The 26,432-nt window shown below is 43.1% G+C and overlaps 1 protein-coding gene across 1 annotated transcript in view; it reads left to right on the top strand.

The window, feature by feature from the left end:
- Positions 1 to 2,113: 2,113 nt before the first annotated feature.
- ACVR1B (activin A receptor type 1B) overlaps positions 2,114 to 26,432 on the top strand; it is a 39,253-nt gene continuing 14,934 nt past the window's right edge. Inside the window, exons 1-3 of the mRNA XM_045553959.1 lie at positions 2,114 to 2,305; positions 23,676 to 23,915; positions 24,749 to 24,997. Coding sequence (XP_045409915.1) covers positions 2,215 to 2,305; positions 23,676 to 23,915; positions 24,749 to 24,997 — 580 coding nt within the window. The 5' untranslated portion in view covers positions 2,114 to 2,214. The remainder of the gene's footprint in view (positions 2,306 to 23,675; positions 23,916 to 24,748; positions 24,998 to 26,432) is intronic.

The following is a 26,432-nucleotide window of genomic DNA, read 5'->3' as shown; positions in this document are numbered from 1 at the left end:
TAGCAAGCATAAGGAAGGACAACTCCCTCCTCCTTGGCCTCAGAGATGTACTCCTGAGGGGTTAGCTTTCCCTTCCCAACTGCAGGGGTTGGTGACTGTACTGGGTTGAATAATGTCTCCCACCCCAGCTCCCCCAAATGCATGTCCACCCAGAATCTGTGAATGTGACCTTACTTGGAAATAGAATCTTTGCAGATGTAATCAAGTAAAGATTACTGGAACTCATACTGAATTAGGGTGGGCCCTAATCCAATAACTGGTGTCCTTAAGAGAAGAGAGAAATTAGGACACAGAGGTACAGACAGAGAGAAGACAACCATGTGGAGATAGAGGCACAAGCCAAAGAACACCAAGGATTCCGGGAACCACCAGAAGCTAGAAGAGGCAAGGAAGGATTCTTTCCTAGAGCCTTTGGAGAGAGCGTGGCCCTGCCAACACCATGGTTTCGGATTTCTGGCCTCCGGAACTGGGAGAGAATAAATATTTGTTATTTTAAGCTACTAGTTTGTGGCACTTTCGTACAGCAACCCTAGGAAACTGAACCTACCACTGTGTCCACCACAGCTGGGTGGAGAGAGCATAGTTTGGGAGACCAATCAGATGGCCTGGGAGGGGGATTGTGCCTATCTGGGGGAGATGAGGAGGGCAGAATAAAAGGTGTTTGCTCATCTAGCTGCACCAATCAACTTACAGACAGTGCTTCCACATGACTTTGCACTGGTGTGTTTGTGTGTGTTGTATCTGGTGAGTGTGTCTGCAGTTTTGTTTTTTCTGGATATGAGGACGGGAGTTCTTCAGGTTGGTGACAACTTACAAGGTAAGGATTCCATTTGAAAAAACTTTCCCCTAGTGGCCATCCTCTCCCTCTCTAGAGTTCAGATGATGAAACTGTACTTAGAGAGGTCCTACCCTTGCCCACATTTTCACAGCCAGTTAGTAATAAGTGAAATTCAGATCCAGAACTCTGGAAACTCCCAAAGACCCTGCCTTTTCATGATCTCAAGCTGTTTCTCAAGCTAAAGAAAGTGAACTCTTTTGAAAAAGATACCGGGTGATTTGGTTTACCTTTTATAAGCATTTTTTTCTAAGTTTGAAAGTAACATTTATTTGGAAAATATTTAGAAATTACTGAAATGTTTGAAGAAAAAGTAAAAAATTAGTCCCAGCATAACTACTGATAATACTGGGTAATACTGTTCCAGTTTTTTTTCTGTGCAAATATATATCAGTAAAATTTGAATAATACTGCAAACTGTTTTATATTTTGCTTTTCATTTAACATTATCTCATGAACATTTCCTCATGTTATTATTTTTTGTAAACATGATTTTTAATTGCTAAATAATGTTTCATCATATGGATGGGCCATAATTTATTTAACAGTCATCTATTATTGCTTTCTTAGTTTCCAGCTTTTTACAATGATAAATACACAATTTACCGTTTTGCATAAATATTTGTTCTCTTATTATTTCTTGAAGACAGCAGATAATACCGGGTAAATCGCTATGAATATTTTAAGGCATTTGATACATCATGACAAATTGTTTACCAAAAGCGTTCTACCAGCAGAATGAGAGTGCCTCACACGGCACCCTCACCAGGATTTGAGTATTATCATTAAAAAGCCTTGCTATGTTTTGAAAAGGAGCATGCCACGGTTCCATCACACTGTTACAGCGTCCAGAGAATTGCAGGGGGCAAGGCCAGGCAGGGAAACCGGTCAGGAGATCGCTGCGATGATCCTGGTGGGACGCGATGGGGGCTTGAGGCTAGGCGGCGGGGATGGAGGAACGAGAACACGCGCGGGCCTCGTAGAATATTCGACGCGGGGCGGGGGATCGGTGCTGATAAGATAATTCTGCGCTGCGCCGGGTGCAGGCGAGGGCGGAGGCTGCACGTCCGGCTCCGGCCTCCTCCGCGCCTCGCTCAGCACCGACCTGTGAGGTTGGCCGAGGCGCGAACCCCGCCCACTCCTTTAACTGGGACACTCCCCTTTAAGGCGGGCGCCCGCGCGCACCCCGGCCCCGCCCTTCGGGGGCGCGCGCGGCGGTCGCGGCGCCGGCTCCGCCGGGAGCGCACGTGCCGGCGCCGGGCGGAGGAGAGGGAGGCGGGAGCGGGGCCGCGGGAGGAGGGGAGGCGCCGGGGGCGCGCGTGCGCGCGCGCGCTGGGCGCTGCTGGGCTGCGGCGGCGGCGGCGGCGGCGGCGGTTACTATGGCGGAGTCGGCCAGAGTCTCCTCCTTTTTCCCCCTTGTCGTCCTCCTGCTCGCTGGCAGCGGCGGGTCCGGGCCCCGGGGGATCCAGGGTGAGTCCGGGGGCTGGGGGCGGGGGCCGGGATGGAGAGGGCCGGGCGAGGGCGAGGCCTCGAGCCGCGGTCCCTGGGCTACAGCGCGCCCCCTCCCCACGAGCACAATATGGCCGGGCGGGGGGCGCGGAGGAGTCGGGGTGACCCTCGGTCAGCTTCCCCCGACCTCCGAGGTGCTGCAGCTCAGCCGCGACCGAGCTCACGCCGGGCCCCTGGGGACCTGAGCCTTCTTCCAGGCGGAACTGGATTTGGGGAGCTCTCGGGGGTCGCGCTCCCAACACCCTCCTGTTCCATAGAGGGAAGTCTGGGCTTCCCTCTTCAAGATTTGGAGGTCTATGGGTTCTGCCCTTCAGCGTGTCCAGGGGCGGGGGGCTTTATTCTCTCCCTCCAGATGCTCCTGGGGGGCGTCTTTTCTCCCGCCAAGATTGTGGGGATTGGGCAGTGGGGTCTTTGCTTCTCCAGGGTATCCTGATGTTGCGAGTCCTTGCGTACCTCAGGCTACAGGGGAAGGGGTCTCTAACCTTTCCTTCAGGTCCTGCACTTGGGGTGTTTCTTCCCCTCCCTCCCTAATGTTCTGGGAAAGGGAGTCACATTTCCCCTTCACTCAGTCCCTTGAGTTCAGTGGGGCAAAACCCCTCACCTTCAGCACACATGTTCTGTGGAAGCTATTTGGAGGAAGTGGGACGAACAGGCCCCTGAACCTTTTTGGAGCTTGGCCTTGGAGTCTCTCTAACCCTATGAAACCTAGTTCCCCAAGGGTTAGTTTGAATCTAGGTGTATTTGCTTTCTTCCTCGCTTCCCCCACCCCACCCCAAGGGGCCCATTCAGTTAATCAGTTTGTGGATGCCTTTCAGGTGAAATCCTAGAACCTGCCTCCAATCCCCAAGATTATTTAAGGATCCCACCTCTGGAGTGTCTCTCCAGACCTTGGTCAGTACTTATTTACCTTTCCACACGCTCTCTCTTCCCAGCCCAGCCCAACCCCCAGTTCCCTCACCCTCACACACCCCTTGCCTTCCAACCCCCACAGCCTGCTGCTGCCTGACACCACCCCCAGCCTTCCCACTACAGAGGTGGGTACCATTCTGTGGGACACTCCACTGGGTGTGTTGTTTATGAGGCTTTGGGGGCTGAGAAGAGTGGATGAAACCCTAAAATATTTCATTTAAGAGAGTCATCTCAAATGTGTTTTGGCATTGGGGTAGGAGATGAAGGTTATATTTGGCAGTTATATTGAAGCGATTATTGACCCACAGATGGATCTGGGAGAGATGATCAGGACTGTATTCTCTCCCGATGTACAAAGCCTGCTGCTCTGACTTCTCAGCAGCCCCTAACCTTCCAGCGATGGGAGATCCAGTGTGTGTGCTGTGGCTCTCCTCACCACTAAAAAGAATGATTCTTAGGTGGGTTCAGGCTTCTTTAACAAACCAGACAATCAGGAAGAGACACCATGCCACTTTGGAGTTTCAAAAACAAATTCATTATCTCTGGCTTTGATATTTGTTCCCAGTGGTGTAGCCTGTGCAGTGGGGTCTTTGTTCACTGGTTAATGCTTCTGTTAAGCACCTCGTGTGTGTTCTTCGGTCTCGCTGCTCCGTGGTATGGGTATCTGCCGTAGGGTCTGATAAACGTGGTGAAGGTGTGTGAACACTGCCTGGCATTTGTGATGAGATAATGATTTTCACGAATAAGGATGTTTGCCGGGCCTTATTATGGGCCATGTTTTTGGAATGTGTAACATAATGTTCTCTAGTGGGGTAGTAAAAGAAAAAGGAGGCTCAGCCTTCAGGTTTGTCTTTTTATGTGTGTAGGAATAAATCTTTAAATTCCTTGCATAGGAATTTTTATCCTGCCCCTAATATATCCAAGATTTTTAACAGTCATTTCCCCACTGATTTGGTGTGGTGTTTGTGGGGTTTTTCTTGTTGTTGTGAGCCTAGTTAAGAATGTTTAATTGATAATCCAACTGGTTCTGAATGGGGCAGAGTTCATTTTTTGTAACCTTCCTAAAATGGATGTTTGTTGGGGTGAAGGTGGGTGGGCATAATGGGGAGTTAGTTTCTTTTTTTGGTAAATTGGAAATTAGGTTGTGTGTCCAGCAAACATTCTCAAGGGCCTTTAAACTTCTTGGCCAGACACTACAGTTTTTTCCGGGACACATCTAGTTGCCAATAGTGCATGTTATGGAGACCACTGTTGCAAAAGGCTCAAAGTAAAACGTCAGTTCTGGGAAAATAGAGGCTGTAGGATAACAAGAAGTTGATTTTTCCCCCCTCCCCTGCGTTTCCTATATAGTGCTCTCCTGTGTGGGCCGGAGGAGTGGCAGAGCCAGGTAGCTCTGATGCCTGGAAGTTGGACATGATATGAGGGCAGTAAGGGATAGGTGTTTCTGTTAATTAATGAATTAAGTAGGACTTAGTAAGAGGCCAGTGATAAGGAGAGTGAGTTTAAATTGGAAACAGCATCCGTTTGGTAGGTGTACCGCGTTTTAAGGCCTAGCTTTGGAATTTTCACATTAGTATTTAAAAATGTAAAATTGAGTTAGTTGCAGGAGAACATGACATTCATTTCTTAAGACAAAAGCAACAAGAGAGACATTTGACGTTCTCATAGGAACATTTTGAATTTCTGTGAACAGACTAAAAATCTAATTTCAAGCCAAGTCTTGTAATATTGTTGAGTGGACATGGATTTGAAATACAGTGGAAGTGAACTCTTGTAAAAGAATAGAGTCTGTGATTAGTTTTGTTTAAACAGCTCCTGGAACAGATGTGATAAAACATATTAAAATGGCTACTCTGGTTAAAGGTTAGAGCCAGATGGAGGGAGGAGGCTGGTTTTCAGCCCCAGAACTTTGCTCCCTTACAGATTGTCCTTGAACAAGTAACTCAACCTTTCTGTGACTGCCTCAGTTTTCCCTCGGTAAAGTAGAGAAATATTCTGTGTCACTCTTATTGGGACATTTGTGAGACTGACTTACTGATAGCCAGTTGGCAGGGAGGTATTTTTAGACACAGTTTCTAACTTCAGTGAATAAGCAATGTTGAGTTACTTTTTATCTTATGGGGCAGATAACATACTCTGTGATTGATAGATGCACCACATCTCACAGTGTAGTTAATTTCTTATTTGTGCTTTTTTGTAGACCTGTTTCAGATTACCTCAAGTTAATTTCTGTCTCTGGCAGGCTCTTACATCGGAGACGGGGCAGCATACCTGTGCTAATCAAAGGCAGTCTGGAGGGAGTGACCTGCTTTAGGCTTTATTGGTTTGGCAACGGTTTAATTCTTACGCAACTCTGGGTATGTTTATGGCACTATGTAAATGTTACATAAGAACATGGAGGCTGAGAGGTGGCCAGAATGGTGACTCTGAACACAGGAAGGTTAGACTGAGGACTTCATCTGAAAGGACCTTGGGAATCTGCAGTCAGTCCGGGAGGAAGCTGTATTTTATTTTCCTCTAAAAACCTTTTTAGATGATTGTGTCTTTCAGGTGGACTGCTGTGTTATAAATAGGTTTATTCTCCACCGGTGAGCTAATTGTAACCTTGCTACCAAAATATGAATCAGTAAATGTTGAGACGTGCTGCTTCTTTCAGCATGTCCTGTTGAAGCTGCTTGTTGCATTTTGGAACATGAGTTGAATTGCATTGCAGTCTGTTCTCATAATAACTCAGGAGTACAGGGTGTTGAGGTGGAATGGAATTCTCAGTTCATAGCACTTTAGGTCATCTTTATTTTTGAAGGTTAAATTAGAATACTGAAGTGGCTCTTTTGTTTTAATTTTGAAATCTTTCTTGTTTACTGTTCAGTTTTTGCTCAGAGCAGCAGTGAACATTAATTATGGAATCTCGCATCTTTATCTTGAGTTCTTGTGTTATTTGTCTGTTGTAGCAGGAGGTGATGTAAGAGGGTCTCATCTCATTTTCCTTTCTGTATTTATAAAAAGAAAATCCTAGAGTCCTCTTTCTCCATCAATCCCTCTGATGCTGGACGTGCTGCAGGCATCCGTAGCCCATCAGTTCCACCTGGCCTGGGAATGTGGAAACCTTTTAAGTAATCAGCTCCTCAGATCCAGTGTTTCCCTGCAGTCTAACTTGAATTTCTTTCACTCTGTAGGCACTGCCTCATGGCCAGGTTCAAATACCTGCTCTGGGTTTTTGCTCTTCTCAGTTTTTCTCTCTCATACATGGTTTAACCCAATCTCTACTCTTGTCTGTTCTCTCTGCCTGCTGGCTTCTCCATTGTGGATAAATGGAACACCAAGCAAAAATACCATTTCTTTCCCTTACTCTGTAGAGTTGCCAGAGTTTGCTTGAGCTGTGAAGTTTCCATCCCAGGCAATCTTATCTGCTCTCTAGCTTTCAGAGGCAGTGCCACTTCAGGCAACTCTGGTCTTTTTGGTTTTCTTCTTTCTCCACCTAGTGTTGAGCCTGCATTTTTCTTGCTAAATATTTTGGATTTAACATAGTGAAAGTAACTGCCCTTCCCTTTAAAGTATCACATCACCCCTAATATTTACACAGTTACATATAGGAGATTTCTTTATTCGTTTTGTTGGGTATGTGCCTGGAATAGTTTTTGGCATGGGAAAATAACAGAGAACAAGATGAACAAAAGTCCCTAAATCTGTACTGTTACGGAAATTACAATTGCAGTGGATTCTATTGAAAATAAATATGTAAATACAATTAACAGCCATGAGTGCTGTGAAGAAAATAGGATGATGTGCTATAGTGTGACTGGAGCTGCTGTTTCACACCTCTCTCGGTTTTATTGTTTTATCTGTAAAATGGGGCTAGTATAGTCAAGTCTCATTATTTGTAGTAATTATGTTCTGTAAAGTTGCTGCTAACACTGAATTAGCAGATCCTGAACCATTGCTCCTAGGAGAAATACAGGGTTAGGTTCCTGTGAGCCTCTGGTCACATTTTTATCAACCTTTCAATATATAACCTTGTTTTATGTGTTTCTGTTTAAAGAGATCTTATTTAATATATGCTACTGGTATATTAACATTGAACTTAACTGACAACAGCATTATTAACTCATGCCTGAACCAAATTTATCTAACATGTTTTCTCTATGCAAGGCACATTGCTATCTTCTTGTGCTTAGGAACACTAGACAGCACTTCAGCACTATGTGTGGGGGCCCTTTTAAACAGCAAAATCATCAATGAAAAAATGGCAGTACATATAGGGCAAAAAGGACACTTGTTTACAATATGGGAGCTGAAACAAGAAGGCCGAGTGTTGCTTTGTTTGACCTCAGTTGGGAACATGAGTGGCACAAATTTTTCACTGTTCTGTGCATGTCCGTGAATGACCAGGAAAGTACCATGAGCATTGATTTTGGGGTTACAAATAAATTTTAGTGAGCAGGCAAATTCAAAAATATGGAATCTGTGAATAATGAGGATCAACTATATTTTGTCAGAACTATACAAAAGTGGGAGAGATAAAGTTGTACTGTGGAAATTTCAAGGACTCCTAAATGGTTTTACTGAACCAGAATTTTAATACATACAGTTAGAAGTCTTGTTTCCAGACTGTAAACTAAACATGTATATGAATGTTGAGTACCTACAATGGTACTGAAAATGGTACTGAAATATTTTAACACGTATTTATTGAGCACCTGCCATACGCCAGGCACTGTTGTAGGTGCTAGGGATAAAACGGTAAACCAAAGGAGACAAAACTGCCTTCCCTCTTGGAGCTTACCTTCTGGCAGGTGAGATATATAGTAAACAAAATCCCTTACTCTGTAAGGGATAAAATATAAGGTGATTGTTCCTACCATAGCCCACCCTCTTCTCACCATTTCCCCAAGATTCCCTGCCTTTGGTGCACACACACCTCCTCCAGTTATTCGGTCAAACACTAGTCTTTGCACATGTAATTAAGGTCCCAGTCAGTTGACCTTCAGATGGGAGGCTATCATGGTTGGCCTGAACTAATCGAACTACCCCTTTGAAAGCAGAGAAATTTCTCAGCTGATTGCAGAAGAGGAAGTCAGAGATGCTCCAGCTGGCTTGGAAGCAGGCAGACATCTATGTTGTGAACTGTCCATCCCAACAGGCATGTGGCAAAGAACTTCAGGCGAACTCTAGAAGCTGAGAGTAGTCCCCAGCTGACAGCTAGGAGGACAGTGAGGACTTAAGTCCTTCATCTGCAAGGCAGTGGATCTTGCTAACAACCAGTAAGCTTGGAAGAGGACCCAATCCTAGATGAGAAAGCAGCTCTAGGGGTGATCTAGTAGATAGATGTTCTTTGAAAAGTTGTGTGTGTGGGGTGAGGATGAGTCAGTTGGTGATGGTGAAGAGAAGTAAGGCAGGAGAGGGGATATTCTAAGCCTATCTTGGGATATGTAGGAAATATCCCAAGATAGGCTTGAGGGTACTTGAGGCCTGGTGCTCAGCCTTCTCAACACTTGCATATGAAAAGAAGTCCTTGGACCACATGTGGCTTTCATCTGCCTGTATCCTTTTTCTACATATTTGTGAGTGTTTGGAGGATAGAGGGGATTATGGGTGCTTTGAGGATAAACTTTTTTGGTGCTTAGGATGTTTGAGTTGAATCTGGGAATTGAAACCTTTTTTTTTTGTCTCTTTTTTTTTGTAGTCAGAGAACCCACTTAACCCCAAATCCTCATGTATTGTCTTGGTATATGTTTGTGTATTACCTTTTATACTTGTAGTAGATAATATTGAATCAAATTCAGTGTTCATTTCTGACATCGACCACCAAATGCTTCCATCGTCTCTAGTTTTCCCCAATTTCCCCAAAAAGTTGATGTGAAGAACTGGCTTATTCTTCTTATGGCTTTGGCCTTTCACAGAGCCTTGTATACTTTAAATACTTAATAAATTTGTTTAATTAAATTCATTCATTTCTTTTCCATCCTCTCAGCAAAAATCCTAGGAAAATAATTCCAATTCTGTTATAATTGTATCATCTCCGTGTGTGTGTGTGTGTGTGTGTGTGTGTGTGTGTGTGTGTGTGTTTATCCCAGTCACTTAAAAATGCTGTGAACATGTATTTGTAAGTTACTGGGAACATAATAATCTCTCTTCCTACCTCCCTTCTTTCATCTCTGTTTATTCTACCACCTACCCATTTTATTCCAGCCAAATGAACTTGATCTCTCAACCTCATTAGTTTTATTCTCAATTTGGCTATTTTTTTTTCTCCTTCATTGTCCCAGTTGCCTGAAACAGTCATTCCTATCTCTCTTCTCACTCAAAAATGTGACATACACTGTCTCCTCTCTACTCATCCATAGTGTAGTAAATAGGTCAGGAAGAAAATACCAGTGATAAATATTCTTCCCTGTCCTAATGAGCCAGAAGTATGTCTATTTAGATGCAACAAAGAAAACAGAATGGTTTTATGTGTTCAATATAAACTAAAAGTTAAGGAAAAATACAAGTTCCTGGTAGGCAGTCTGACAGCTGAGTCTGCACACTCTGGTCCCAGGAACACTGGACGCACTCCCTCATAACAGTGCCACTCATTCCAATTTTACCTTGACATTCTCCTAGGCAGCAGGTGGGCCCTTGCTAGATGTTCAGGTATTTACAGTCAGCCATAAATTAAGTTGCAATGACAGGTCTCCTTAGCATAAACATCAAAAGTCTCTTTTGAGTGAGAACAAAGCTTTCATTCTCTAGACCTGAGGCTTAAGGTTGAACTTGTTTAAACAGCTCTCTAGGGTTGGGTTTGTCTCCAAGTAGAATGTCAGAAAGGCGGTTTGCAGAATGAATATAGTGTGGAGCTGGCTTTTCAAACACCTTTCTCTTATGCAAACCCCATTCCAAGACCTTTTCCCAGATTGGAATTAAATACAAAGCTTATCAAGTGTCTTATTGTTAAATCTGTGGTTTTTACCCTGCCCCCCCATACAAATAGCTTCCTTTATTAAGTTGGTTATATTTTTTTTCATAAGTGCTTTTTACCAGTACTTTTTTTTTGTTTTTTTCTAGATAACCACCAATGGCACATATAAAATTTGACTTTATTGTAGCCATTGAGTACTTGAAAGCTTTTTGTTTTAATGTATTTTTTTTTAAATCTAATTTTGATAATTATGAAACGTGAAAATGTAACTTGGGTCTTTTTTTTTTTTTTTTTTGTAAACCAACAGCATGTGATTGGTTACTGCTGCCAGATTTTTTAACTTAGGCTAGTTACAACTTTGGGTGCTGGTATAGTATCATCAGTTCCCAGTTATTGCCTTCCCAACCTTTTCCCCAAGAGAACCAAATATTACCTCTATTTTGTGACAGTACCAGACACCTCTATTTTTTAACCTGATTCAGAGTTTCATAAACATTTTGGTGATTGTCTAGATGTATAGCTGTTGAATGATTTTTTTTCTTTGTAAAAGTGGGACCTTTTTAAAAATGGTAATGTAGAAACATATATAAAATGAATGAAAGCTGAGCAACTCTGGCAGGGTCCCCCTCTGTGCCTTAAATTATTGGGCTGAGATTTATTGAGCATAGTGCTATTTGCCAGGCACTGTGCTAGATACAGTGAGAAAATGGCAGAAAGGACACTGATTCTCTCTTTGTGGAGTTCAGAGGTTCCTGGGACATCGTGGAAAGCCTAAGGATTCAGGAGGAAAACCGTTTGAAAAACGCAGTACCTCCAGGTTTTTCTCCTGTGCATGTATTAGAGTTTTTTGTTTTTGTAACAGATTGTACTGTACATACTGTTTTGCAAATAGGGATTGATGGTAGTAGTTTTAAATTGTGGTAAAATATGTATAACAAAATTTACCATTTTAAAGTGTACAGTTCGTTGGTGTTAAGTACCTTCGTAATGTTATACAAGCCATTGCCACTATCTAGTTCCAGAACTTTTTCATTATGCCTGAAGAAAACCTGTATTCATCAAGCAGTAACTCCCCATCCCTAGCCACGCTCTCCCCCCAACTACTGGTCTGCTTTCTGGATATTTCATACAAATGGACTCATAATATGTGGCTTCTTTTACTTAACATAGTATTTTCAAGGTTCATCTGTATTGTAGCATGTATCAGTAGTTTCTTTCTTTTTATGGCTAAGTAATATCCTGTCATATGAATATACCACGTTTTGTTTATCCATTCATCATTTGATGGACATTTGAGTTGTTTTTGCCTTTTGGCTATTGTGAATAGGTGAATAGTATTGTTGTGAATATTCATGCACAAGTTTTTGTTTGAGCACAGTTCAATTCTTTTGTGTCTATACCTGGGAGTGGAATTCCTTGGTTATACGGTAATTCTATGTTTAACTTATTGAGGAACCATCAAACTGTTTTCCACAGCAACATAAGAGTTCCAGTTTCTCTCAGTCTTCACCAACACTTGTTAATTTTCTTTTTCATTTTCTTACAGCTTTCCTAGTGGGTGTGAAGTGGTGTCTCATTGTGGTTTGATTTGGGTTTGAATTTGAAATGCATTTGAGGCCTGGCACTGTGGCTCATGCCTATAATCCCAGCACTTTGGGAGGCTAAGATGGGAGGATTGCTTGAGGCCAGGAGTTTAAGACCAGCCTGGGTAAAACAAGGAGATTCCACCCCCACCCCTCATCTCTACAAAAAATAAAATTAGCTGGGCGTGGTGGCACTGGTGGCATGCGCCTGTAGTCCCAGCTACTTGGGAGGCTGCTGTGGGAGGATCACTTGAGCCAGGAGTTCGAGGTTATGGTGAGCTATGATTATGCTACTGCATTCTAGCCTGGGCAAGAGAGTAAGACCTTATCTTAAAAAAATGAAAAAATTTTAAAAATCTGTAGTTGAAATATATTTGAGATGATGTTGAACATCTTTTCATGTGCTTCTTGGCCATTTGTGTATCATCTTTGGAGAAATGTCTGTTCAGGTCTTTTGCCCAGCTTTCTATTGGGTTGTTTTTTGTTGTTGAGTTTTAAGAGTTCTTTATATATTCAAGATACTAAATTATCATCATATATATGATTTGCAAATCATTTCTCCCATTCTTTGGGTTGTCTTGTCACTCTCTTGATGTTGTCCTTTGATGCACAAAAGTTTTTCATTTTGATGAAATCCAGTTTATCTATTTTTCTTTTGTTGCTTGTGCTTTCCATATCATATTTAAGGAACCATTGCCTAATCCAGGTCATGAAGATTTATCCCTCTTTTCTTAGAGTTTTAGACTGTAAGTTTTAGCTCATATATTTAGATCTTTGATGTATTTTGAGTTAATTTTTATACATGGTGTAAGGTAAGAATCTGACTTCATTCTTTTCCATGTGAATATCCAATTATCTAGCACCATTTGTTGAAGAGACTTTCTTTCCCCCTGAATGTTCTAGGCACTCTTGTTGAAAATCAGTTAATCATAGATGTATGGGTTTATTTCTGAAGTTTCAGTTTTGTTCCACTGATTAATATGTCTGTACTTATGCCAGTATCTTTCTGTTTGATTAACTGTAGCTTCATAGTAAGTTCGAAATCAGGACATGTGAATCCTCCAACTTCATTATTTTTTTTCCTTAAGATTGTTTTGATTATTCAGGATCATTTGCAATTCCATGTGAATTTTAGTATCAGCTTTTCCATTTCTGCAAAAAAAAAAAAAAAAGCCTTGCGATTTTGATCAGGATTTTATTGATGCTTGTCTTATATATAGTTTATATGTATTATACAATCACATATTTAACTATTAATAGTATACATTAGTATGTATATGTTGGAGGGCAAATTGGATTGTCAATTTTTCATTATCACTCAATTTGTAAGAAAATTCCTCTTAAAAATATATTAGTGCATCAAAGAAACCCTGGAAGAATATACATCAAACATGTAATAGTAAATATCTCTGGGACAGGAATTAAAAGGGCTCTGTGGTGTTTGAAATTTTCTAAAACAAAGCAATATGGATTACTTCTGTAAGCAGAAAAAACAAACTGGTAAAGATAAAGTATTAAAAAACCCAAACCTGTTATACAAATTCATAATTCCATAACAGTTACAGTGACTGGACCTCCCTAGCAGGTAGAATTCTCCACAATGAAATACAGAATTGGAAAGTAATTCTAGTACTAGCAAGTGAGAGTGGGTGGGAGGATGGATGGCCAGGAGGTTGGAGATGTTAGACTACAGGCCTGTGGGGAGGATGGGCCTGCGGTAGAGCACGACATGAGTGGAAGCTTTACCGGATAAAGACAGTACCATGTGAGCTCTCTCAGTGAGGTCTTTTCCTAAGATGGTGGGGTTGGGCTAGGAGAAATAGGGTATAGAACACCTGACCAGGATAATGAGCTTAGAGAAGCCCCTGACTTAGGCTAGACATTAGTGATTGCAAACTTTAAAAAAGAGTGAGAACTAACATCACAAAAAGAGACAGCTGGAAATTATGTGCCTTCTGAGTATTCTAACCAGAAATTTGAACCTGAATCAGATCAAACCTCTCAATCTAATTAATTACTAGTTTATAGAAAATATAGAGGAGAGGCGAACATGTTAAATGACACCTCAGGAGTCAGTCTTAACAAAATCCAGAATGTAGGAAACTACAGGACAAATGGCCTAGGTTCTTCAACAAATAATTTGCAAGGGAAAATAACAGAGCAAGGGGGAAACCTACAGATTAAGAGAGGTTTAAGAAAGCTATCAGTCAAGTGTAGGGAAAGGACCTTATTTGGATCTGGATTTTTTTTTTTTTTTCTTTTTTTTTGAGACAGAGTCTCACTCTGTTGCCCGGGCTAGAGTGCCATGCCATCAGCCTAGCTCACAGCAACCTCAAACTCCTGGGCTCAAGCGATCCTCCTGTCTCAGCCTCCCAAGTAGCTAGGACTACAGGCACGCACCACCATGTCTGGCTAATTTTTTCTGTATATTTTTTAGTTGTCCAGCTAATTTCTTTCTATTTTTAGTAGAGACGGGGGTGGGTGGGGGGTCTCGCTCTTGCTCAGGCTGGTCTCGAACTCCTAACCTCGAGCAATCCTCCTGCCTTGGCCTCCCAGAGTGCTAGGATTACAGGTGTGAGCCACCATGCCTGGCCTGGATCTGGATTTGAATAAGCCAACGATTTAAAAAACTTTTTTGAGACAATAAAGACTTTTGAACACTAGACATTTGATTATATTAAGGCTGTTGTCAATTATTTTAGGTGTGATAATATTGTGGGAAGCTGGACAATTTAAAATGTAACTTACAGAAGACTGCCATGTCACTAACAAAAAAAGTCATTTAAAAACATTCAAGGTGGCAGAAATCTGCTGGAGAATCAGTGGCTGATTGTAGTGGGAATATCTAAAGTTGAATTGTACACTTTACTGGCACTTTGTTAAGAGCTTTATGTACCAATTATCTTACTCCTCTGAGCCACTCTTTGAAGTAGATTCTCTTGTTATCCCCATTTTATAGTTGGGCAGCTGAGGCCAGTGAGCTTAAGAAACTTGCCCAATATTGCTCGGCTAACAAGTGTTGGAGCCAGGAGTCAAAGTTAGGTTGTCTGACCTCAGAGGCAAGGCTGTTAACCACTAATGCTATCTCCCTAAAGGTGCTCTCAGAAATAGAGGAGATAGTAGAGAAACCAAAAGAATTATTTCCTCCATTTTTATTGAGAAGCCTACTATGGAAATACGCATCCCTAAATTCTTTTTTTTTGTTTGTTTGTTTTTTTTCTGGCTCTTGCCTGGACTAGAGTGCCATGGCATCAGCCTAGCTCACAGCAACCTCAAACTCCTGGACTCAAGCAATCCTTCTGCCTCAGCCTCCCAAGTAGCTGGGACTACAGGCATACGCCACCATGCCTGACTAATTTTTTCTATGTATATTTTTAGTTGTCCAGATAATTTGTTTCTATTTTTAGTAGAGACGGGGTCTCGCTTTTGCTGAGGCTGGTCTCGAACTCCTGACCTCAAGCAATCCTCCTGCCTTGGCTTCCCAGAGTGCTAGGATTACAGGCGTGAGCCACAGCACCTGGCCCCCAAATTCTTTTGAAGTAGACAAGTCATAGAGGTTGGATATCTCTGGAGGTGGTTAAAGGTTTAAAACCAATATTGTCTTCATAGTTCTTTTGCAATGTTACTTTATTCTGAATTTAAGTAGTCATAAATGTATAGGATGTTTCGGAAATAATTAAAGAAGTAGGTCTTTGTGGCAAAATTTTAATCTCCTAAATGATTGCAACTATATCTTCCATTCCACATGTTGTTCTTTTTCTTTTTTCTTTTTATTTTTTTTGAGACAGAGTCTCACTCTGTTGCCTGGGCTAGAGTGCCATGGCGTCAGCCTAGCTCACAGCAACCTCAGACTCCTGGGCTCAAGCGATCCTCCTGCCTCAGCCTCCCAAGAAGCTGGGACTGACTACAGGCATGCACCACCATGCCCAGCTAATTTTTTGTATATATTTTAGTTGTCCAGCTGATTTCTTTCTATTTTTAGTAGAGACGGGGTCTCGCTCTTGCTCAGGCTGGTCTCGAACTCCTGAGCTCAAATGATCCACCAGCCTCAGCCTCCTAGAGTGCTAGGATTACAGGCGTGAGCCACCGGGCCCGGCCCACATGTTCTTACAGTGCAACTTTGATACTCCCACCAACAGGTGGGGTCTGTCCTGTTTTCCCCTTGAATTTGGGTGGATCCTTGAGTGTTTCAACCTACAGTATATGGGAGATGTGATGCTCTGTGACTTCTAAGGCTAGGCCATTAAAAGGATACAGTTTTTGCCTCGTTCATTCCTTTTGGGGCCTTGCTCTGGGGAAGCCAGCTGTCATTCTTTGTGGAGCTCGAGCTAGCCCACGCAAAGGGACTACAGGTTGAACGTCCCTAATCCAAAATCTCAAATGCTCCAAAATCCAAAACTTTTTGAATGCCAGCATGCTCAAAGGTCACACTCAAAAGAAACGCTCATTGGAGCAGTACGTATATGCAATTATTACAAAATTGGAAAAAATCAGAAATCTGAAGCATTTCTGGTCCCAAGCATTTCAGATAAGGGATACTGAACTTGTACTTGGAGAGGACCACGTAAAGAACAAATGCTGTCAGCCACAGCCAGTGTCAACTGCCAGGTGTGAGTGAGTGCGCCTTCACATGATTCCAGCTCCCACCTCGAAGTCTTCATGTGAAGCCCCAGACATTGTGGAGTAGACATTAAGCTCTCCCTGCTGCCCTGCCCAACTTCCTGTTCCACAGAATCCTTGCAAGAATAAACAGTAGTTTTATGCCACAAGTTTTGGGGTAATCTGTTACACAGCCATAGTAACCTCAAACTCCTGGATTCAAGCAATTCTGCCTCAGCCTCCAAAGTAGCTGGGACTATGAGACTACAGGCGCGTGCCACCACACCCAGCTAATTTTTCTATTTTTTGTAGTGATGGGGCCTTGCACTTACTCAGGATGGTCTTGAACTCCTGAGCTCAAGCAATCCTCCTGCCTTGGCCTCCCAAAATACTAGGATTATAGGCATCAGCCACCGTGCCCAGCGAAATAGCCATGTTTTGAGCAAATATTTAGTGTGGGCCTATTAGAATTCAGCCCTGAAGGTACAGAGGTGAATGGAACAGTCTGTTTCTTTAAATGGCATTTTAGCCAGAAGACTGTTAGATTGACCTCTTACTGCTGTCCGTAAAAAGATTTCCAGGGAGACCCCAGTTGCTATGCTGGTGGGATCTATAATAAAAGTTAGGCCACTGAACCCAAGAAAACATTACCCACTTGAGAAAAGGTTGCAGTGTGATTTCTCCAAGTTCGAGGCAATCTAATAATTTGGAACTTTTTTAGGAGGCAAATATGCATGTGAATAAAGAGGGAAAGACTTGAGCTGGACTTTCAAAGACCTTCATAAGGTCTGTACAAGATAGTTATTTTAAAGTCACAAAGGGATTAAAGGAATTTACACCGTATGTACAGAACTGTCTTAACTGGGTGCAGTGGCGCGTGTCTTAGTCCCAGCTACACATCAGGGTAAGGTGGGAAGATGTGTAAGGCCAGGAGTTTGAGGCTGGGCAATGATCACACCTGTGAATAGCCTGTGCGCTCCAGCCTTGGCAACATAGTGAGACCTCGTGTCTCTCCCTCTCTCTCTCTCTCTCTCTCTCTCTCTCTCTCTCGGGAGACAGAGTCTTGCTCTGTGGCCCCAGCTAGAGTACAGTGGTGTCATGATAGCTCACTACAACCTCAAACTCCTGGGCTCACGCACTTCTCTTGCCTCAACCTCCCAGGTAGCTGGGACTACAGGCGTGCGCCACCGTACCTGGCTAATTTTTTCTATTTTTAGTAGAGACAGGGTCTTGCTCTTGCAGAGGCTGGTCTCGAACTCCTGAGTTCAAGTGATCCTCCCATCTGGGCCTTGCAGAGTGCTAGGATCACAGGTGTGAGGTACCATGCCTAGCTGGAGACCTCATCTCTAAAAAATTTTTTTTAAAAAGAACTGTCTTAAAAAATAAAATAGGGATAAAGTGCCACTTCTGTAATACTGGTAAAGTCGCCAATATGGAGTAAGGAATTCATGGTGAAACTTTGAGATTTTCAGCGGCACTGTTATCTTGGGCTGTAACACACTAAATCCCTGGAGATAAACTGCAGGAAGACATGGTGAGGCCCTTTGGTCAGAAAACCAGCAGAGTAAATTTGATGCAGTGAGGCTAAGAATGCGTTGAGGGTGATGTAGATAATGCTTGCAGGATGAAGAGTCTGATTATCCTGAAGATGTTCCTGGTGGTTGTAGCCCTGAGGGCCAGGAGTGCTGGACGTTGTCAGAAGGGATGTCGTAGAATGCTGCGTGGTAGTGTGGAAAACACTGGGCTCAGGGTCTGGAGACCTGAGTTGGAGATACGACTCCATCATGTGCAGCTTTGCCATTTGCGAGCCTCTTAGCTTCTCTGAGGCTGTGGGGCAGCTTCCCTGCCTCAGCTCCCTGCGTTCCTGTGAGGATCACAGAGAATGAATGTGACAACTCTTGATAAAATCACACACTGTAGCCATGCACAGTGTTTTCTTATGGGAAACAAAACTGAAAACATCCTACCGTAATATAAAACTGGTGTCTCTGATCCTAAAACCAGAGTCGTATAGAGTTACGGTCTTTGTTCTGTCCCAAGGAAACTGTAGGGGTTTGAGTGTGGTCCAGGTTATAGTAGGCTGTCCTGAGCAAGGCAGCCTGTCTGATGGGTGCTCTCATTGGGAAGGATGAGGGCTGAGAGGCAGCTTATGATCAAGTTGTGAAATCACGAAGAGGAAGGGCAACACAGGCTGATTTGGTCACCAAGTCTTGGATACTCTAGCAGGTTGTCTGATGGAATTTGAAAGAGAGAAGTTTAGCGTACAGGACAGCATTCTACAACTAGTAACTAAATTTATGAAATTTCTTATCCCCAAGGAGTAATTAATATTTGGTAAAATTCATAATTACCGTAGCTTCAAAAAGTTTTAGACATTCCTGGACCTTCATTTATTAGGACAGTCTTGGATGTTTTGGTGTGTGCCTCTTACCTTTTAAGGGTGGCGCCATCGCACTGCACTCTCCCACACCTGTTCCTGGTGTTGGTCTGGGATAGGATGTTGGGCCAGGTGGCTGTGAGTTTAACCCTGGGAATTCTTGGGAATTCCTGGGGGAGCCACAGTGTCACTGGGTGCCCTGTCTTTTCTGAGGCCCAACTGTGTTAGATGCCTTCATAATACACAGCTAGACAGAGTCTGCCCAGGTTGAGACTTGTCAGCCCTTCTTCTGAAAACACAGCCTCTCTCATGAATCAAATTTGCATTTACATCCTACTACAAACCACTTTCTAATCATACTTTGGAACCATGTTCAAATCCTGCCAGGGTGGTTTTGTCTTTAGATGGCTTTTGTTTTTGTTTTTGTGTGTGTGAGACAGGGTAGGCTAGAGTGCAGTGGTGTCACCATAGCTCACAGCAACCTCAAATTCCTGGGCTGAAGCAATCCTCCTGCCGCAGCCTCTCCCATCCAAGTACTAACCAGGCCTGACCCTTCTTAGCTTCTGAGATCAGACGAGATCGGGCACGTTCAGGGTGGTATGGCCGTAGACTGCCTCAGCCTCTCGAGTAGCTGGGACTACAGGTGCCCACCACCATGCCTGGCAAATTTTTTTATTTTAAAAAATTTTTTGTATAGATGGAGTCTTGCTGTGTTGCTCAGGCTGGTCTTTAACTCCTGGGCTTAAGTGATCCTCCCAAAGTGCTGGGATTACAGGCACAAGCCACCATGCCCAGCTTTAGTTTAGGTTTGTCTAGTTAATAACAAAAGTCTGTGCTAGTGAGGCTTTTGTTCTGACCACTTTCTAACTTGTTTATGTGTAGAATGATTTTGTTACTTGTGTGATGTGGTTTTCCGCATTTTGTCATTTCTACTATGTAACTCTTAGACCACGGAATAAGGAGAGTTTTAGGTATGTATTGTTTATATACACATGTGTGGACTTTTTTAAACTCATGAGTCACTATGAAACAGATTATAAGGGGCTGTTGTCATTAGTCCAGATTTAGCTTTTCAAAGAGAATTGAATTTAATGTTTGTGGTTTAATGTACTAAAATTTATAGTAAATTTGGATGTTTTTATAATTTTATTATTTATAATTTTTTAAAAATGTATTTATAATTTTATTATTTATTTTATTTTAATAAAAATGAATATTAACAGAAGAGTAGCCAAAATGTCTGTCTTTAAAAGACATTTAGGGACTGGTAGAGGTGGCTCATGCCAGTAATCCCAGCACTTTGGGAGGCCAAGACAGGAGGATCACTTGAGGCCAGAAGTTCGAAACCAGCCTGGGCAACATAATAAGACCCCGAAAAATTAGTCAGTCATTGTGGTGTGCACCTGTAGTCCCAGCTACTCAGGAGGCTGAGGCAGGAGGATTGCTTGAGCCCAGAAGTTCGAGATTGCAGCAGGCTGTGATCACACCACTGCACTCCAGCCTGGGTGGTAGAGTGAGACCTTGTTTCTTAAAAAAAAAAAAAAATGTTTAGGAAAACTATATAAAACAAAGCAGAATTGTCCAGTTGGATCAATGATCCAAACATTGTGAATTTAAAAACAAAACTAAATTCAAACTTACAGCTGGAAAGGATTTTAGAGGTCATCTAGTTCAGTCCCTTCTTTCTGGTTAATCATGAGGAAAATGAGGTCAGGAGAGGTTAAGTAACTTTCCCAAAGCCATGAGACTAGTTACTGGTAGAGCTGAGACTTGAATAGTACTTTCCTGCTGAAATTTGCCACTTTCTAATTAGTGGTTAAAGAGAGACACATTTTACTTGGGTGGTATTTTTTTGTTTTCTTTTGTTTCTGGGTTTCACATTGAGAGGAGGAATGGATATTTATTGAATACTTATTTGTTAAGTACTTTTTAAAATATATTATTTCATGTAATTCTTACACGGTCCTTTGAACTACAGTCATGCGCCACATAACGTTTGGTCGACAATGGACCACATATATGATGGTGGTCCCGTAAGATTAGAATACTGTATTTTTACTATACCTTTTCTATGTTTAGATACATAAATACTTACCGTCATGTTACAGTTGCCTACAGTATTCAGTACAGTAACATGCTGTGCAGGTTTGTAGCCCAGGAGCAATAGGCTATAGCATGTAGCCTAGGCGTCCAGTAGGTTATCCCATCCAGGTCTGTGTAAGCACACGCTATAAGGGTCACACAACAACAAATTGCCTAACATTACGTTTCTCAGAATGTGTCCCCATCACTAGGTAATGCATAATTTTTGGTTACTAACAGTCCCATTTTACAGATTAAGAAACGGGTACAAGAAGGTTAAAACTTGCTCCAGGTCATAGGATTAATATTAGAGCTGGTATTTGAGCCTTTCTGCCCTGTTCCCACCATGATACTCACTATGGCTCCTAGTGATGGTAATTCAGACTTTTTCAGGGGTGTGGGCAGCAGGGATGATTATCTTAAAACTATATCTTTCTCAGACTTCTCACTCATTCTGTAGAATATGTAGATATACACATATGTATAGGGAGAGCCTTTCTCAGAGGACCCACAGCACTTACCGGATGTTTGGCTAATCTTCATATCATTTCTGTAAGATGCGTGGTGTTTTCTGGCTGGGCAGTTGAGGCCCAGAGAGGCTCAGGGACTCACCCAGTTCCTTATCACAAACCCACATGGCCCAGCCCCCAGTTCCGTTCTTCGTCCTGTCTAGCATAGATTTCACCACTTTTGTTCTTTCCTGTCTTACACCAAGATTGTTTAAGTACTTCCCAAAAATAATGAGCCACGTGTGGGTGTGTTCATTCTCCAGAATGAATCACTGTGAAAGAGGCCGTGAACCAAGGAAAGAGGCATAAATATCTGGAATCAGAGGCTCCTGCCTATTCTGCCCTACTAATTGGTGGACCCTCAAGTGAGCTCTTTTCTGAAAGGCGACTGTGGGTTTGGCCCTGTGAGTCTCACTGTGCTCAGAATAGTCCTCTCTTGAAGTTGTTAATTTTCCCTTTCTTGCTTCCCCAAATAAACCCAATGCTGTTCTCTTTACTGGACATCATAACATGTGTATTGAGAGGTATGCTGTCCACAGGGACCCCTTTTGTGCCGGAGTGTCCCCACTGACACAGAGAGGAGTGGGAGTTAGCTGTCTTGGATCAACAGGATTCCAGCATGAGTAAAAGACGTTTGGATTAGGTATTCCAAGAATTGTAGAAGTAAATTTAAAAGCAAGAAGAATAAAAGAGGGAGAAATAAAGGTTTTGGGAGGAAAAATTAGGAGGTTCCTTAGTCTGGCTTGTGTACAAGGGTTGGAATCGAACTTCAGGAGAAATTTACTTTTATAATTCCCTTATGTATTTGGATCCTAGTCTAATGGGTACCTACTTTAACTTTCTGCTTTTAAGAAATAACACTACCCAAACTCTTCAGCAGGTAGCCGCATGTTTTGGAATTTCTCCCAGAAGAAAGGGATCTGACCAAGCATGAAAAAATACAGCAGGCCATACAGTGAAGATCTGCACTCTCTGTCTACCTGTCAGTGCTGCCTCGCCTTTTTTTCTTGGGTGGGAATAGCAAGGGGTTGTCTTATTTATAAAAAGCCTGAGGAAGGAGGGGTTGGCCGTGGAGATATTTAGAATCTGTCTTTGGGTTTGAAAGCCAAGAGATGCCTTCCAGAGTATTGGAGGAAGGGACGAAGATAGACTATTTACAGCCTGAATGGGTGAGTTATGACAGGGTAGCTTTTCATGGGATTGGTCATAAATGTCTCTCTCTAGGGGCCTTAGTGTGAGTGTATTCCCATTCGGCATCCAGGTAGTATTCACTTAGTGTGCGGTCTGGGACTCGGAGGTCCCCACCACCTCCATCCCCTGATGGGTGAGTGCTTCATTCAGCACTGTAAGTCCCAGCCTCAGTATTCTGGTGGCCAGAGCTACACTCCTGCCCATCCCAAGAGGTCAGGGCTAGGTTAGTCTCATGGGAGACAGTGTTGGGGAGAACCAACTGCTGCTGTCTGTGCTATTCTTGTTAGTCGGATAAATAAAGGATTTCAGATTCCAGGGCTGCTGAACAGGCTTTCAGAGGCGCCAAATTCATTTACAGTAATTTCCTGTCAAATAGGACACACTATGTATAATGCATACCCACCAAAACTCCTTAGTCCCGGAGGTGATTGTGTAAACTGTCTATTTGGAAAAAATATTGTGTGTGTATTTGTGCTATCCAGAGTCCTGTCAGGATGGGTTAAACTTATTGAGCACTGTTTTTTGCATTATCTCTTAGTCCTCACAATAAGTCTATGAAGTATGCACCCAAATTCTTCTCTTTGGAGGATATCCTTTTTGCCCTCATGAGAGGGGGACCTGACATGGTCTAAAGGCAGGAAGATGGTAATGGAGTAGTCAGGGAAAGCTTTTCGAAGGAAGTGACATTTGAGTTGAATTTTGAAGGATTTATAAGAATTAGGCAGGAAAAAAAGCATTGCAGCAAAAGCATGTGTGAGAGCATGCATACTGCATTTAGGAAGCTGCAGGCTGCCTGGTGCCTGCCAAAGGAGGTGGGGTTGATGATGGCTCTGAGGCACCCTAGGTGGCTTTGCATGGAGTGTGTGGGTGTGGGTCCTGTATTCTCCAAAGGGAAGACGCCTTCCTCCTATCAGCCATCTCAATCTGAAGGAAAAGGTGGTTCCTCTGTCTCTCACAGGCATAAAATAGAGCACTTACAGGAGAATGATGGGGCCCTGTTTGAGAGCTGAATAAACAGGTGAAAAGATATGCCCCGGTTGAAGATATCTTTCTGGCCCCATCTCTATAAAAGCTCCCTATTTTGGAACGTCAAGTGTGCTAAGGGATTATATTCTAAGTTTGGAAAAGGACCTGGAAAAGATCTCACCATCGATGTCAATGTCTGCTCCCAAATTTCCTGCAGCTCTGCAGTGTGCGTGCACCAGCTGCCTACAGGCCAACTACACGTGTGAAACAGATGGGGCCTGCATGGTTTCCATTTTCAACCTGGATGGAATGGAGCACCATGTGCGCACCTGCATCCCCAAAGTGGAGCTGGTCCCTGCCGGGAAGCCCTTCTACTGCCTGAGCTCAGAGGATCTGCGCAACACCCACTGCTGCTATACTGACTTCTGCAACAAGATCGACCTGAGGGTGCCCAGTGGTGAGTGGACGCCCTTGTTGGACTATTGGCTCATCTTGGAGGTAGGGCACCCCCGTCGTCTCGTCCTTCTCTACTCTTCCCCGATCCCTTGGTTTGATGTTAGGTGAAAGTGCCTTTGGGTGTTCCCTAGGTGACAAGGGATGGGGTTTTTCCCAAGTCAATTTTGTAGGGTAGAGGATGAAGGAGGCAGATTATCAAGGCGGTTCTAGAGATGCCAGCTTGTGGGTTGTGGCTGAGCAGCCATCAGCAGTGGTGAAGAGTGGAAGAACTAGGCAGGGATCCCCGCAGGATCATGTGGGACTAATCTAGAAGGAGATGGCCCCAGAGCCATGTGGAGGGAGCTGCTCTGGGGAGGGTGATGGCCAGGTGTGAAGAGGGGCTAGAACAGGAAGAGGATGGTGATCGAGGCTGAGGAATACTACACATCATCTCTCTGCCAGTCTGCCCTTTAGAAGGTATTGCCATGGAGCTCAAAGGAGAAGGGGAGAAACTAGAGCAGAACTTAGAGGAGCTATGGTAAGTAAAGAGTAGACCTGGCATCTGTCGGGGATGGGGCGCTGAGGTGGGAATAGTACCATGAAATGCTGTGAAGTTGCAAAGGAAGTTGTGGGTTTGACTGTTGAAAGAGGCGCCTTAACTAAAGAAATTTGGCATTCAGGAGCATCTAGGCAGACAAACTAGCCCAGTAAGACCAGAGAGAGCAAAGGAACCTGAATGCCTTAAGAGGGAAAGGAGTCTCTTTCACTTTGGGGTGGGTGTTGGAGATAAATAAGGCCACGACTTTCCCTTGTTTTTACTCTTGTTCTTTCCCTCCCTTCTCTCGCTTGACCCAGGTCACCTCAAGGAGCCTGAGCACTCTTCCATGTGGGGCCCCGTGGAGCTGGTAGGCATTATTGCCGGCCCGGTGTTCCTCCTGTTTCTCATCATCATCATTGTTTTCCTTGTCATTAACTATCATCAGCGTGTCTATCACAACCGCCAGAGACTGGACATGGAAGATCCCTCATGTGAGATGTGTCTCTCCAAAGACAAGACGCTCCAAGATCTTGTCTACGATCTCTCCACCTCGGGGTCTGGCTCAGGTACTGAGTTCTCCGGGGTGTCGTGTCTGTTGTTGGCTTTCATCACTGTTTCCCAGCAAGACAGAGTGTTTATGAGGAAGGCCTGGGGCCCTGCATTTGTTTCCACCAGCACTGAGTCATTGGGATTCATAATTCCCCTTCTTTTGGAGTCTGACATATAACGAGATAAGATAATGGGTTTACAGAAAATCTTTCATTCCCTGGGATTCCATAGGTCTAGTGCAAAACTCTCTGTTGCAGAAACCCTGCCTCTCTTCAAGTCTTGTAACTGTACATACATCTATTAAAATTCAGCTGGTTCCACCTGAGCAGTGGGGTGCTCAGTTTAAGGGCCCCTTTTGAGAAACAGGAGTGTGCTGGATTCCTGTGAGGTGGTGACAGCTAATCATTGATCTCTGAGCAACCACAAGGGGAGTTTAAGGACATTGAGTAAAGTTTAGAGTTGGGATTTGGTGAATCATTGACTTGTACCAGTTGCCCAAGGTTGTCTGGTGAAGGTTAAAAAAAAGGCAGCTTCGGCCTCCCGCACTGTATCAGCGCCATTTCCTGTGCTGCCTGTTGTTGACCAAGTCTCTCTCAGAGGAGGGAGCTGACCCAAACACTGGACCTTGGCATGAGACCAGAATTTAGGATAAAGGGGATTGGGTCATTCAGGTCTCAGGGTGCAACTCAGCTAGCTATTAGGTGTGAACATGACTGCGAAAGGTTTTTTTAATGAAGATCAACCATTATTTTAGTGACAGTGGTATTTCATTCTTAGAAAAAATCGTACACAAAGCTCACTGTTGTCATTCTAGCTAAAACACACAGGATCTTATTTGTGAGCATTTGGTTTGTTTTTATGTATGTTTCCTTGCTTGTGGGACAAGACTATTGTTCTTTAGGGAAATTATGCCATCAGTCATGGTCAGACATTCTTCCTTGACACAAGGAGTACTTTGAGCTGTGACATCTCCTGAATTTCAGTGGTTTTGCTTTTATTAAGCTTTGCAGAGAAAGAGAGCACCAAAATGATGGATGTATTTAAAAGCTGCATATTTTTAGAAACAAAAAAATCTAGGGCTCGTTCTTTGCTGCGATAGGTAGGGCAGTGGTTAGAACTGCCTGGCTGACTGTGGGACTTGATTTGCTGCTAGAGGTGAGTAGATAGGGTTTTCTGGAGTCTTTTTAAGATCAAAACCATCTGAAGCTAGGAAAGGACTATGGTGGTTATTTAGTCGTCTGGAGTAAAATAGTTAATAATTATTTCTCTCTGATGGTTTAGTACGTTCTTCAGAATATGCAGAGCTTCCAAGGTGGTTTTTAAAGTAATAAGCCCATACTGCTCATATGACTTTCAGTTCATTTTAATAAATATATGCTGAATATCTTCTGGGTGATATAAGATACAACAAAAATTAAAAGGAGGCTGACCCAGAATTGAATAGAAGAGACA

This window comes from Lemur catta, chromosome 6 (assembly GCF_020740605.2).
Source record: "Lemur catta isolate mLemCat1 chromosome 6, mLemCat1.pri, whole genome shotgun sequence".
NCBI lineage: Eukaryota > Metazoa > Chordata > Mammalia > Primates > Lemuridae > Lemur > Lemur catta.
Note: the sequence above shows the minus strand (reverse complement) of the source record. Positions and strands in the feature narration are given on the sequence as shown.